The sequence below is a fragment of the Haemorhous mexicanus genome, chromosome 22 (assembly GCF_027477595.1).
Source record: "Haemorhous mexicanus isolate bHaeMex1 chromosome 22, bHaeMex1.pri, whole genome shotgun sequence".
NCBI classification, from domain to species: domain Eukaryota; kingdom Metazoa; phylum Chordata; class Aves; order Passeriformes; family Fringillidae; genus Haemorhous; species Haemorhous mexicanus.
The window spans coordinates 9,604,086-9,618,256 of NC_082362.1; the positions used below are offsets into that span (position 1 = coordinate 9,604,086).

At 42.7% G+C, this 14,171-nt stretch overlaps 1 protein-coding gene across 7 annotated transcripts in view; it reads right to left on the bottom strand.

Moving 5' to 3' along the window:
* Positions 1–14,171, bottom strand: part of BCAS3 (BCAS3 microtubule associated cell migration factor) — a 298,303-nt gene that overhangs the window by 216,017 nt on the left and 68,115 nt on the right. For all 7 annotated transcript variants that reach the window (XR_009489142.1, XM_059865710.1, XM_059865709.1 and 4 more), the window contains exons 14-15: positions 10,021–10,154; positions 2,441–2,705 (exon numbers count right to left, since the gene is read on the bottom strand). Coding sequence is in view for 6 of the 7 variants with exons in the window: in XM_059865710.1 (XP_059721693.1) it covers positions 2,441–2,705; positions 10,021–10,154 (399 nt within the window). In the remaining variant the exon portion in view is untranslated. The remainder of the gene's footprint in view (positions 1–2,440; positions 2,706–10,020; positions 10,155–14,171) is intronic.

Sequence of the window (14,171 nt, forward strand, 5' to 3'; positions counted from 1 at the left end):
AGCAGTGGTGCTCTCCAGGACACGGTCTCTGGCTTTCTTTCCATTATAATCATCTGCACTTAAAGGGGTGATTAAGGAACATAACAGTTATTCTTCTTGAAGAAAGCTGCAAAATTAAAGTCATTCCACACGCGGAGAACACAGAGATTATTACTGTTGTCACACAGCAGAGAGCTGACAGACAAAATCAGCTGAATAAAATTCACCAAGGGCTGCAGAACAAGTTAGAAGTAAAGCAAAGAATTAAACCCAGAACTGCTCTTTTCTGTCTCGAGTACTCGTTTACACTTCTGTCACCAGACTGCCGGGACTCCTCCAAACAACAATAATTTAACATTATAATATGGTAAGGAGCTGTTACAATCTGAGTAAACACATCTTAGCTCACAAATTAAAATAATCATCGGTCTCTGACTAATCCTGCTGCCACACTCACACACACAATCCCTCTGCTGAAAGTCACTCCCAACTTCAGGGGTCTTTCACAAGTGGATGATAAATGGCTTTTTATAAAAAGCTTAGAATAGGGTTCAATATCCTGCCTGCCTTCAGCCAGGGGAACTGAAAGATTACTGAAATGAAAAAGCAGCAATAAAATTACTGAAAATATTACAGTATTTTAACAAATGGACTCTTTCAAACACAACTATTTTCTTCCTTAATTTTTTTAAGGCATCTGTGCTAACTCCTCAACAAATCCCCACAAATTTCTCATGGAAAACGTTCGTATGAAGTTTTGCAAGTTACCAACACACAATCATAGCACGTGTCCAACTTCTGCACTGTGGAAGTGATGAGCACAATCTGTGTGAAGTCCTCCAGGAATCAAAGTCACCTTTCTGCCTTAATTCTCAGCACCCATGTGCAGACTTCCAGTAGAGCTGTTTGTTTAAACAGATCTTATTTTCAAGCAGTGATGGCTGCACAGAGATCTTGAAAGAAATCTGATTTATTATCTTTCAAGACAGACATCTGCAAACTGAAGCCCCAGAACTCCTGAGACACTCCCCTGAAAGCTGCTGCCTTTCTCTGTGACTCGTCCATGCACGCCTGTCTCCCACCTCCACCACTGAGCACCCTGAAACTGCTCATTCTTCCTTTTAAAAAGAGTGTCAAATCTATTCAAAACTTCAAATGTACCTCAGAGGATTGTGAAGGCAGCAACTCACTGCAATTTCCCTTGACAGAAAATAGAATTGGCTGGGTGATAGCCACAAATTGACAGTTCCTTCCTCTCCTCTCCATGATGTTCACAGTTACAAGTAGTTGGATGTGCCATAGCAAACCTTTGGAGCACTCCCCAGCCTGCTCCAGGCTGAGCTGCTGTACAGAGATGAGAGGAAGTGAAATGGTGGATACACAACTGTCTCCAAAGAGGAAGAAAGTTCAGAGCACGTTTTGGGTGCCTTCCAGTGGCTCCAGGCAGAAGAGGATGGCTCCAAAACAGCCACGCACAAACCTTTGTTCAGAGAAGTCCAAAGAAAGGCAAAAAGAGAGAGGGTTGTTCTGGGACAAGTCTGGTTCCCTTAATAATCACCAAGTCATAAAACACTTCCTTTGATTCAGAAATCCCACAAAGGTTCTCTCTATAGCAGAAAGCCCAGCACAGAGTTGGGCTTTCACAAGAGCTCCTAATCCTGCTCATAATTAGGGAAGAGGGACTGTTCCTGGCCATTTTTAATACTCTCAGACTGGAAAAGGGTGGCTACCCCAAACAAACTGCTATTCAAACTTTCACTTCCATGGAACTTGTGACTTACTCTCAACAGAAAGGAGGCCTAAGGATGCAGCAAATCCTGAATGCAAGCAAACAGCTTCTAGCACAGACCTCGTCAAAGAGGAAGGCTGAAAGGAAAGAAAAACTGGAAAAGCTGTGACATTGATAATTTTTGAACATTTTTTGAAGCTCCCCTTTTCACATCCTTTGAGTTTCTCCAAGGCACATCCACCACAGGAACAGGATGGTCAGATCAGTTCTTACAGATTGTTTTACCTTTACACATGATTTATCACACACACACAAAAAGCAGTCACAAGTCTGTGCCATCAGCTCCCCACTGCCCTGTTCCCACATTTCTCCTCAAGCAGTATTATTGTAGATATCCAGATGTGCTTTGTGATATCAAGGCAAATGAGCAATGAGAACTTTAGGCAATAAAATTCTTTGAATACAGACCAGTTTGCTGACTGCGTTCTACATGGAAACAAAACTTGAAACCCAAAGATCCCAAACCATTCAGTTTTGAGTAGAAATTATATCTGTGTTAGTATTGTTTACTTAAAGCAAGCTGCAAAACCAGAACTGTCTTTCCAAAGCGTTTCCACCTTGGCTCATTCCCGCAGTATCTGCATACATCACATATCTGTGCACAATATCTACGGCATTTTATGAAATCCATGTTATCCTCATGACAGAAAGAAAGGAAGAAAGTGGATTTACCATGGAGAGGTGAGCCAGAGGGGCTGCTGGACAGGCCGGGCACGGGGCTGCAGCGCCCGCCCTGCTTCGACGTCAGCTCCTGCTCGATCTCCTCCAGCCCCGCGCTCTTCTGGAAGCGGCTCATGCGATTGACCACCCGTGGGGACATGTGAGTCCTGACACAGGGCTGGCCTCCGTAGGGATTGATGGGGAACACGTGGGAAGTGCCTCGGAGTGTGCTGACCACCACCCAGCGGCAGTCGTGGCTGAAGGAGATATCCTGTACCTGGAAAAAAGGGGTGACAGGGGAATGAAGCCACCAGCGAGCACACCTCCAACACAGGGCTGCATTTCAGACACAAATCTGAACTGGAAATGGGGAAAAACCCCTCACATTTAGGCAATAACTTGAATTTTGGTGCATTTATCAATGGACTTAGTATTCAGTATATACACTGCAATTCACAGCTCCAAATTTTGTGTGCATTTCAAAATATTCTGAGATTATGAAAACAAACCATGCTGCAAAGTGCTGCCGAAAGCCACAAGATCTTGCTGTAGTTTTCAAACAGAATTTTGTTCTAAAAAGAGCTGGGAAATTGTTTCAATTACATGTTTTGTATTTGCTTGTTTAATCTTCAGAGATTGCCCAAAAACGGGAGAAGGGAGGGATGAGAAGAAAAGAGAGAGATCTCACCACTAGGCCTGATTTTGACAAATACTGGCACAAGTCTTATTTTAGCTTAAAATGGTCACTTTTGAAGCAAATATAAAAATACAGTTAAACATTTTCCACTGGGGTTACTCCTTGCATAGATCTCAGATACAAAGTCCAGAAGGATTTAATTCTCTTTCAAGTGTGCTTTACACAACGCTTTGATGAAAAGCAAATTCTTGTTCCTGAAGGAATGCTTTAAAAGAGAGATTAAAGTTTGTTTCCAAGCCCGTCCTGGCAGACAACTCAAGAAAACAAGTAGTCGAAGTTAAAATGATTTATCACAGAGAAAAAAAAGTCCTGAAACAATTCTTCCAAAAATGTTTTTAAAGGTAAAAGCTGACTAAAAGGAACCATGGACACAAGTGGGATTTACCACGGCAAACAAACATACAGAGGAAGGATTAGTTTTCATTATATTATTAAACAGCATAAGCTAAATAATATTCTTTAAGATTTCACTGAAGCCAGTTTTACAATGCACTAGGTACTCAAATTGGAGTAAACACTGATAAAATCTTGACAAATATTCCAGAAATGCACTCCAGCTATTCCAGACAAAAGCAGCAAAGTATTCATCGAAGTGCAAGTTTCCAACTGAGCCTGAAGCCCCAGAGATAAAAAAAGGATTTAAGTCTGGTGACTTGTGACAAGATACTTGATTGACAGACTGTCACTACACAAAATGCTTCATCAACATTACTGAGATCAGCTAAAATCAGTGCCACACACCTGCTCCTTTCAGTCCTGGTGACATCCTCAAAGGAGGCAGCTCAGAGAGCTCCCCAAACCTGACAGCTTTGGCACTTCCAGGGTTCAGCTCTGAAACACCTACAGGGCAGCACTCGGAGCTCTGAGCTTGCTTACAAAGTGTTTCACCTTAGCAGGTTGCTCAGAAGGGATTAGAGACCCCACAGGGATTAATAAGGGCTCCAAAAAAACCCCAAAGGCCGTGGAGTCAGGGAAAACGATGGCTCCAAGAGTATTTCAGTACTTGCTGTTTAAGTGGCAAATTCTCCTGGTCAAAACCAAACATATGAACTGTGTAGAAACTGCCACTCTCAGTTACAACAGAACCATGAGATGACAGAGAAAAAATTCCATCTCACTGTAGCATGCAACAAAACTGTGTGTTTCTACTTTAGTACTCAGTTTCCAGTTGGCACCCTGAGGATTATGTTCTTTCAAAAACTACACACAACAGCCCTGGCAAATGACAACCCCAGCCAAGAAACTGGGAAACAATCACTACAGGATGTTTTTTTTCCTCAGTGTAAACATTACACAGAAAAAAAGTATTCCTGATCTACAGGAAGAAAGTGTGGAACTCCGTAATCCCAAATGCTCTCTTTAAAAAAGGGCTCACAAACACTGGCTGCAGTCAGAGTGGGCATCGTGGCCATGGCTGCCTAAAACATGGCTGAAACCACAAGGGCAGAAGGGTTCTAATGCTCAGGATAACATGGAAAAAAGTGTTGACAGGAGAGTGTGCAATGAATTAAGATTTACAGGAACAGAGCTATGAAACCCTGCTCAGCAGTGGCAAAGAGAATTTTGGAAGCTGCTGCTCCATGTGATTCACCTATTGCTCACTGGTCTCAAACAGCCTCGTTTGTCTGTCACAGATCAGGAGGAGCAGCAGAACCACAGGCAGTCCAAGGAGCTGATTCAGAGAATATTTCCAATTCCAAGGGCATGAATTAAACACACTCACATCAAACCAGCACAAACCCATCTGTGCAACTCTCCAGGAGAACTGCAAGAAGGCATGGACCAGCTGAAAGGACAATGCTCATCGTGGCAGTCTCAGAAACAACTTCAAAAATCAGCTGTGTCCATGAATAAAGCCCTATAAATTATGCCCTGGGCCGTGCTGTTCCCCACCACGTTCCTGTACATTATGCTGAGTTCTCGACTGCTCAGAGTATAAACAAACTGCACAGTGGCCCATTAGTGGTTTTCAAGTTTATGCTAAGTGTTGCAGTTTATTGCTGTTCTTTAGGTTAATGTACTATTATTTCATGTATTTATAATATATTTCTGGATTTGTTGTTAATTATGATGTAATGTTTAGATACCAAAGATCAATCAAGACCCCATAGTGTTTACAGATATATGTTAATAAAGTACAAAGTACAGCAGATCTCTCACGATGCAAAGTTTATTCTATAGCTCAAGGTCAATGTCACATTTAATACTCATGTCTGTATTCTAAAATTTTATCTATCCTCTTCTGTCTGGACCAGTAAAGGGAATTACAGACCTGAGATTTTGTTTCATTTGGGAACCCATAAGTTGTTTTCAAATTCTTTTCAGTCCTAGACTCTCCATCTTTCTTGCAGGCTCCCTTCAGGTGCTGGAAGGCTACAAATGCACCACTCCAAAGCCTCTTTTCCAGGCTGAACAATCCCAATTCTCTCAGCCTTTCCTCAAATGAGAGGGGCTCCAGCCCTCTGAACATTTTGGTGGCCTCCTCTGGACGTCCTCCAAAAGGTCAATGTGCTTCCTGTCTTCTCCTGTTTCCCTCCAATTACTCTTCTGTGCTTTTTTATAACTTCCACTTCTCTATTTCCCCACGTTTCGAACATTATGATGTAAAATCCTCCAGAAAACTGAATTAAAATGTAGCTACCACTCAGAGCCTGCCCTGAGTGACACAGTCAGGTAATTTAATATACAGAGTCCTCCAAGGACATGGCACACGGCAACAGCTTCACTGAGGATCAGCTTTCAATACTGTACAGATCAAAAAATAATTTCTGAATCACAGAATCACAGGATGGGCTGGGTTGGAAGGGGCCACAGCAGCTCACCTGGTCCAACCTCCCTGCTCAAACAGGGTCATCCCAGAGCACCTGGCACAGGACTGTGTCCAGGTAAATCACAACAGAAAACCAACCTCACAATGCTGAACCCTGGATTTCAATAATAATGATCAGAAATAAACCACATTTTCATCTTCCTAGCACTCTTTTTTTCCTCCTTACCACTCCTCTGTCAGTTGCAATCTGTATATCCTTGTGCATTTTACTGCATTTCATTAAACCTGGAGAGTAGGACCAGCAGGGCTGCAACAGGAACGTGACCTGCTCATGATCACTGTGCTGTGTCACAGAGAGAAAAGACCCTGATTTGAAGCACAGGACTCAAGTATTGAATTATGCTGTGAAGGGAGATGGCAGAAAGAAAAAACCACTATCATTAAGCAATGAGAAAGAGCAGCAGTCCCGAGGAGGTAAGGGTCAAAATAAATTAGAAAACTGGTCTGTATGCGAAATTTTTTGGCTGAGAAAATTAAGGAAATGATGTAGCAACAAACATAAATGACAAAATAATAAAATCATGCTCTACACAATATGATTTATCAGACCCACACAGACCTAACTGTGTCTCCCCAAGTCCTCAACACTGATTTCAGTTCTGTGTCAAAGCAAGGGCAGAATGTGGGCACAGAGAGATTCATGTGAGGCTTTTAACCAGAGCTGAGCTCTCTATCAGTGACTGAGCCTGCAAATGCTGCTCAGGGCTCCAGCTCCCCAGGGCAGCCAAGCTACTTCTGACTGCAGCAGCTTCTTCTTGGCAGCTCTGACACTGATCAACTTCCTCAAACCAATCTTGATTATTTCAAGCCCATCCCCAGCTTCTTTCCTAGAAATAAGAAAATCTTCCTAGTTTTACAGAGTCTATTTCAGTAACTGCAACTATGAACATGCCACAGACAGGAAGGAATTCCTCATGGCCACGAAGATTCACATCCAATATCTGGAAATTGTTCCAATATTTCACTACCTGGGCACAGGGTGTGACACAAGCTTGAACAGTCTCTGTGGAATCACATCACTGAAACATTCCTGCATTCCCTGGAAAAGCATCCCATCAGCGTGCAGCCAGGCTGGAATGTTTTTATCATTCCCTGTTTACCTTCTCCAGCTGAAGTCAGTTCTAGCTGCAGTTTGGGAGTGGGAATAACAAGAGTCTGACAGAGTAAAGGATTACAGAGGAGCTGGCCAGCAGCCAGCTGATGCTATCGTTACGTTTATTTGTCCTAGGCTGAGATAATGCTGTTTTCAGGGATTTTGTTTTTGCTGTTTACAATTTCAGATCAAAGAGAAAGGATCATCAGGTGATGGGCTAACTTTCATCTGCAAGCAAATCAGCTTCCTCAGTTCAGAACATGCTATGCCTTCATTAAAAACCTTCCAGAATGCTCTTGGGTAAAAATATGAGTGCAGTAAGTGTTGCCTCAATGCAAGAGCTGGAGGACAAGCAAATGTATCCTTAACCAAAATGTGCAGCACATACACATGCACATTTCTCCTCTTCACAGCCAAACTGTGCAAGCACAGATCCTCTGAGAGGTTCAGCTCTGACTCAGTAAAATACAACCAGCCCTTGCAATGGACCTTCCTGGTGTTACTCAGTGCTGCTCTTTGTCCTCTTAAGGGGAAAAAAATAGAAAATCTAGAGCAAAAGTGGCACTCAAAGGCTAAAAGATCTTCATCTGGTACAACCAAACAGAGACTTCTGCAGAACAGTGACTTTGAACACTGTGACCTTGGGACTCAGTGAATTATCTGAGCACTTCACATTCTGCCATGGCCTTTGTCTTCACAGCTCCCTTCTGAGGCAGAGGTCCACCTTCCATCCCACCCCATCTTCATCTGAGTCACAAAAAGGACATTTTGGGAAAAGTGGGGTGAAGCTCTGTCAGCCAAAATCTCACATACAAAAGCAGAGCTGATTTCAGCAGGGACATTAAAATCCCACATGTAACGTGGCCATAATGATGATGTTTAAACAATTTATAATGGGTACTAGCTAAACAAATTCTGACACTGATAATCACTCATGTCCATCAACACAAATTAGAACTTTTTATAGCTCCAGTACAGAAGGTGACCTTTAAGACCATTGGCCTTGATTCACAGTTAGTTTTAAACCAGAGGGGAAAAAAAAGAAAAAAGGAAAAAGGTCTGGTAGCAGATGTATAAATACTGCTCTAACCAGACAGGAGGTACAGAGGCTCCCAGTGTGGGCTGCACTGAGAGTTTTATATTGAACAGTCTCCAAAATTCTTGTCTAATGCTCCTCATACACGAAATTCACGCAACAAAAGAGCAGCACCAGCAAACTCTCCTCTCATTGAACAGCTACAAGTGCTGTTATTCCTAAAGAAAAAAAGTGAAACAATCCCTCATAATATATAAATATTTCAAACTATGTGTGTTGAGAATCACAGGTACCAATGCAATATTGTTTAATTATCCAGGGAGCTTTGAAATCCACCAACACACCTCAGACTGGTAAGAATTCTCTCCATTTTATGCCATTCCAAAAGCTATACTGTTCACATCCCAAATGAAAACTGTGTGGCAAACTAGGAAAAAATTTTACTATGTTGATTCTGAGAATTTTAATGCAATGCTTTCACAGAGATGCTAATACTATATCCCAAAAAAACATGTATCAATAAGGGTTCCTTCTCTAAAACATGTTCTGTTTGGTTTCCAGTGTGTGCCTTGAAAACAAATTTATCAGCTGTAAAAACCAGAAGAACATCTTTGTTCCTCATGACTGAAGTCCTGTGCTTTGGGTTTCAATATTGAGTCTTTGTATGAAGGGAGAACAAAAATAACTCTAAAACATAAAACACCTTCTAGAACATGCCCAAGTAGATGGCAGAGTATGTGCATACACACAGATCTCACTGCTCTTTGTAATATTTATAAAAACTCCTCGTTAGTACTATATACATTATTCCAAATGAACAGTTTTTCCTAATTTCCTCTCACTTTCCAGATTGGTTATTCCTCCTTACAGTAAACCATTGCCTGTAACAGCAATTCCACTTTTCCAGAACGGCAGCAGGAAAGCTTTAGAGTATTTAAACTACCAGAAATGTAAATTCACCCAGATCAAAACTTGATCAACCACTGCTACGTTCAATAAAGCTTTCACATTCCACTTGTTACAAAGGTGTGGTGAGAAACTTGAGAGAAACTGCTCAACTCCCAGGGAAAAAAAAGGTTTGAAGGAACTATAACCACCAGGTACCAGAACCACCGAGCTCCCAGTGCAGGGTCACAGTCACAGAGCCCCAGGCTGTCCCTGTCACTGTGCTTCACATCTGCCAGGCTGCCACAAGTCTGTGCTCCCCGTGTGTAATTGCATCAGCAAGTGCAATACTCACTTCTTACCCTGTGGTGACATTTTTAGTCCTGTATTTAAAGCAGGTTCCTCAGTGCTCCAAAGGTGAGGCTCTGCCATGAAGGACCAGAGCAGAACTCGCTGCTCCACAGGCACAGCCCTGCCAGTGAGAGCAGATCCCTCTTCCCCATCTCACAGCAAATCACTTCACTGAGCATTGCTTAAAATACAATTCCAGACTTCTCCACCCTTGGATAATATCCTAACTCAGCCCTCCATCTCTGAGAGGGGGATTTTTCAACAAGGAAGTTAAACTGGGGAGTCTCTGCAGGTTCCCCCACAGTGCCAAGAAAAGTTAATCACAGCCTTTTGATTAACTCTTCCTTTCAACTCTTTAATTGTCTGTCTGTGGCTTTTCCCACCAGAGCCAGGCAAACGCTGACAGTTCCTTCACGGGCACGAGACAAATGCTGAACATGTTACATGAGAAAAGGTTAAGTGCAAACACAGCCAATAATCGGGGCTCTTTGGAGGCACTGCCAGATCTGAATAAATCTGACAGCACCTCATTGCAAAGGGCAAGAATTTATTATTGTCCAGGTTAAACGCTCTGCTCTTATCCCTTCTGTGGCTGGAGCACAAGAAAGGCTCTTTGTGTGCTGAAACAAACATTAAAGTGCCAACATACACAGAATGTATAAGGTGTCTGGGGATTATTCCTCAGCAGAGTTTAACTTACTTTGGCTTCGGTCTCTCCCCTGTGAAGTGTGTACAAGTGATGGACGGCACTTTGTGACGATGACCAAGGATGTGTCAGGATTTGGAAAACATGGAAATCATGGCCTAACGTGTCAGTGGTGACCAGCAACATCCCTGGGTGAAAAAAGGAAAAAAAGAAACACAAAAGCACAAAAGATTAATCACTGCAAAAGAAGAGGCTTAAAGTGTCTGTCTAAAAAACACTGAGTGTGGCTTACATTTGGGGTTTGGAAACAGAAGAAAACACAGAAAATGACTGAATTGAAAGGGATTCACCTCATAAAAATAAATCAGGACTTCAACTGAAATCATATTCACAGTACTACTACTTAAGTATTAATATATTAAGATAGTATTACAACACAAATCCATAAAAACATCTGAAAAATCTGAATATTCCAACTAAATCTGAGAACTGTGTGACCAATATGAAGCATTGAAGTGATGAATGTTACAGCAAAACCCCCAAATGCTCTTCTCTGGGCAAAAGCCAGTCTATAAAAGATTGATGTCTCCACAATAACAATTTTTGGAAGAAGAGATTATCATATCCAGCCAAAACAGCCCATACCAAAACAATCCTGAAGAAGCATCTTCCTTATAAATGAAAGAAACTGTCTGATTTATTGGTGAAAAGCAGAGTTGAGAGCTTTCAAATAAACACTAAATGAGGTACCAGGTTCATTGAAAACAGGTCACTGGTGAGGCACTGAAATGATTCAATTAGATCAGCAGAACCACAGTAACTTACATTTGCTATCTGCTTTTTTATCCCACAATGTCTCAGCCCATAACCCATTTTTGAACATTTACAAAGATACTTGAAGTCAATTTGCCATAAATTTATACCAATTTATACAAAAAATTAATTATTTTTGTACATACAAGGAAAATACAGCATCATGGCAAACTTAGGATTACAGTAACAAACTACAGATTTATTTTTCTGTTATTAATGAAATTTAACAGGTTATCACCCAAAGTAACCCTCTGACATTCAGTTAACAAGTACAAAGTATTTTAGCAGTTTAATAGTGACGTTCTAAATAATTTTCAAGGTACACATCCAGTAAAGAAAAACCAGGAATTCCCACTCAACATTTCTCCACATAAATTACAACTGAAATCTTTTATCCTGCAGGAAGAGAACTTAGTCCCCATGTTTTGCATGACATTTATTCAGAGGATAAATGGTTATCTTATTTCTGCCATAAATGAGTGTCCATTGCCTTCATTTATTTACAGGTGATACCAGAAATTGCTTTTCCCTCTGCTGCCCCAGATACCAACAGCACACATTTAAAACCTCTCACACGTGCCACTGATTTCCTCCCTTATGACACTTGGAAAATCTTAATATTAAACTGTAAAAAGCGTGCCAAGCAGCAGAGTAAAAATTAAGTGTGATTAGTTTTTCTATGGGACACCATTTCATCACTAGCTTGGTATCCTGAGTGTTTTCCCTCCATGGCAATCCTGGAATCCAAGAGGTTGGGTCCTTTAGGCCCAGACAGAAAAATTTCTGTCTTTTCTTCCTGGTCCTTTAGGCCCAGAAAGAAAAATTCCTTTGGCCACAGAGGTGAAGGTTTGGCCCTGTGGGTCCAATGTCCTGAAACCCCTCCCAGGGTGCACCCTCAGAGCCTGCATGGCACCAACAGGGCACACTCAGCTTCTCCCAAACCTCTGAAAGAAGGGTCCTGTGAAGGCAAACACACAATTCCAGGGCGCTGAGGCCCACCAGCAGCAAGGCACAAAATCCAAATTGCTCTCGGAGACAAAACTGCCTCCAAGCTCCCCCTCAGCTTGACCACTGAGGCTGGCAGGGCCGGCCCAGCACGGCCACCCACGCTGCACCCAGGCATTTCCTGCAGCTCGCACAAACGCACCAGCTCACATCTGAGCTCAGCAAGATTCCCTCCAGCAGACACACTTTTACTGTTCCCGGCTGTTCCTCCGGCCCCGAGTGTTAGAAATGAAAGGGAGTTTGTTATGGAGCTGAGAAATCCGGGAGAGCACTGGGGTATTATGTTTGGGCGGTAAGGCATGTGAGCTGAGGTTGGTCTGGATGTTAATGTTGGCTTAACTGGCAATTTCCTTGATTTGTAGTGACTGTGTTGATAGGAAATACAGCTCAAGTTGCTCCGGTGCGAGGCAGCCAAGCCTTTCGTGTGGGATTATGCACACAATTTGCATTAATTCTGTTCTGCAACATCACAAACTACACTTCCCCTCTAGTGAAGTGTGCGGTCCTCAATAATATATAGCGTTTCCAGCAGAGAAAGCTGGAAGCAAAGAGGGGTTTGTGTGCTGGAATTGGGCTGCTGCTGTTACTGGAGCGAGGAGATTCCAAAAGATCTAATTCAACCCAGTAAGAATTTATCTTCTCTATTCCCATGCTTGTCTCTCCTCATGCCTTAGACAGCTTGATATAGACATGGAGGTGCTTCGGGTCCTTTCATGATCTCTCTTATTGCTGATGGAAAGGACCTTTGGAGGAGAAGCTGGAGGAGATAGATCCATAAGACTTCTCTGAATACTGAGCAGACAAGCTCTGTAAACTGATATTTCTTCCTCCCCACAGACTTGAGAAGTCTTTTATAAACACAGACCCAGGGCTGAGTGCACCCAGAGATCCCAGCAGAGCGCTCTTCCCGTGGATCCCAGTGCACAGCACGGTGCACGGAAGATGGTAAAAAACCCCCTAAATCTGCCAAAAATCTGTCTGGAACTGGAGACAAAACGCTGTGTAATGATCCCAAGCCAGTGAAAACACAGGATCACCATCCTTGTTGTCCATGCAATCCACGGGTGTTCAGCTCAGGGGGATCTGGTTTCCAGCACTGGCGAGCGCCGCAGGTGTCTGCGGGCAGTGCAGGGAGGGGATCATCCCCCTGCTCCTCACAGGCTTCTTCCCAACCCTACAATCTCTCTTCAGGCACAGCAGGGCTCACTCTGGGCACAAACACCAAAACCTGTGGCACACAAGCCCCCAGAACCCATGGTGGTCCCTGTTTGTTCCTTTGGTGACACCCTGGATCCCAACAGCCACAGCTGTGACATTCACCCATCTACCTGCAGCTCTGAGCAGCTCCAGATGATGCTCCCAGCTCTTGGTTCCATGTGTGCTCTGCCTTTGGGTTTTCTGGGTTTGGTTTGGGGTTTCTTTGCTCTGTTTTTGCTAACTTGAAGGAGTACAGAGGTGAAAGATAATACATTTGTGGCTGGAAAGGAATTGACTTAAAAATAGAAAGATGAGTGGTATCTGATTTGGCAGTTTGTGTCTAATCTAAACTCCTGCTGCCTGTCCCGTTTGGAATAAATGCATTTATTAGATGAAAGCCCAGGGAAAACAGGACCTTCACTTGTATTAGAGACTTTTTCAGTAAGTTAAAGGAGGCCCTTTCACACCCACATTTGCATTTGAAGTACAAATATATTCTGGCAGGACTTGTATCAACATGGAGGTCCCAAGCACAACACCACAGATGGGAAAGAACGTGTATTTATAGAACAGCATTCTGAAATCTCTTCCTTGCCCCTGTTATTCAAACAATAAATCACCCATGTTTCAGAACACTGGGCTGGGGTTTGTGGTGGGATTTTCCAGCTCTCATTACTTCACACTGAAGAACCCCAGTTTTCCATTATCACAGCTCAGCCATTTTGTTTCTCTCTCCATCTCCCTGCAGCATCCCAGCAGGAATTCCTAATCCAGCGGAGAAACACCAACCAGAATCCTGGTCCTACCTCACTTTCACTTTCACGTGCAGGAAACTTCAACTCAAGCTTCTGAAGAGGCCTTGTGACAGTTTTCCCAAAGAGTTGTTTAGAAGGAAATACAGGTTAAAGCCGTGCTAAGTTCAGTCTGAACGTTTTCTCTTATGAGGGACTTTATGGGTGAATAATCAGAGATGAAAAGTGAATAATTCTTGAGGATTTCCTGCTTATTTTTCCAACTGGCATTAATCCCTGTTTAACAGATAACAGCTGAAATCCATTGGAAGTCTTGCATACACAGGACCCAGTGGAAATTTATGTGTAAACCAGACTTCATTTAGTATATATCTCATTGCAAAAATTCTGATTTTTGCTTATCCACAGTACGAGGGTGCAGCCAGATTAAATTAATGA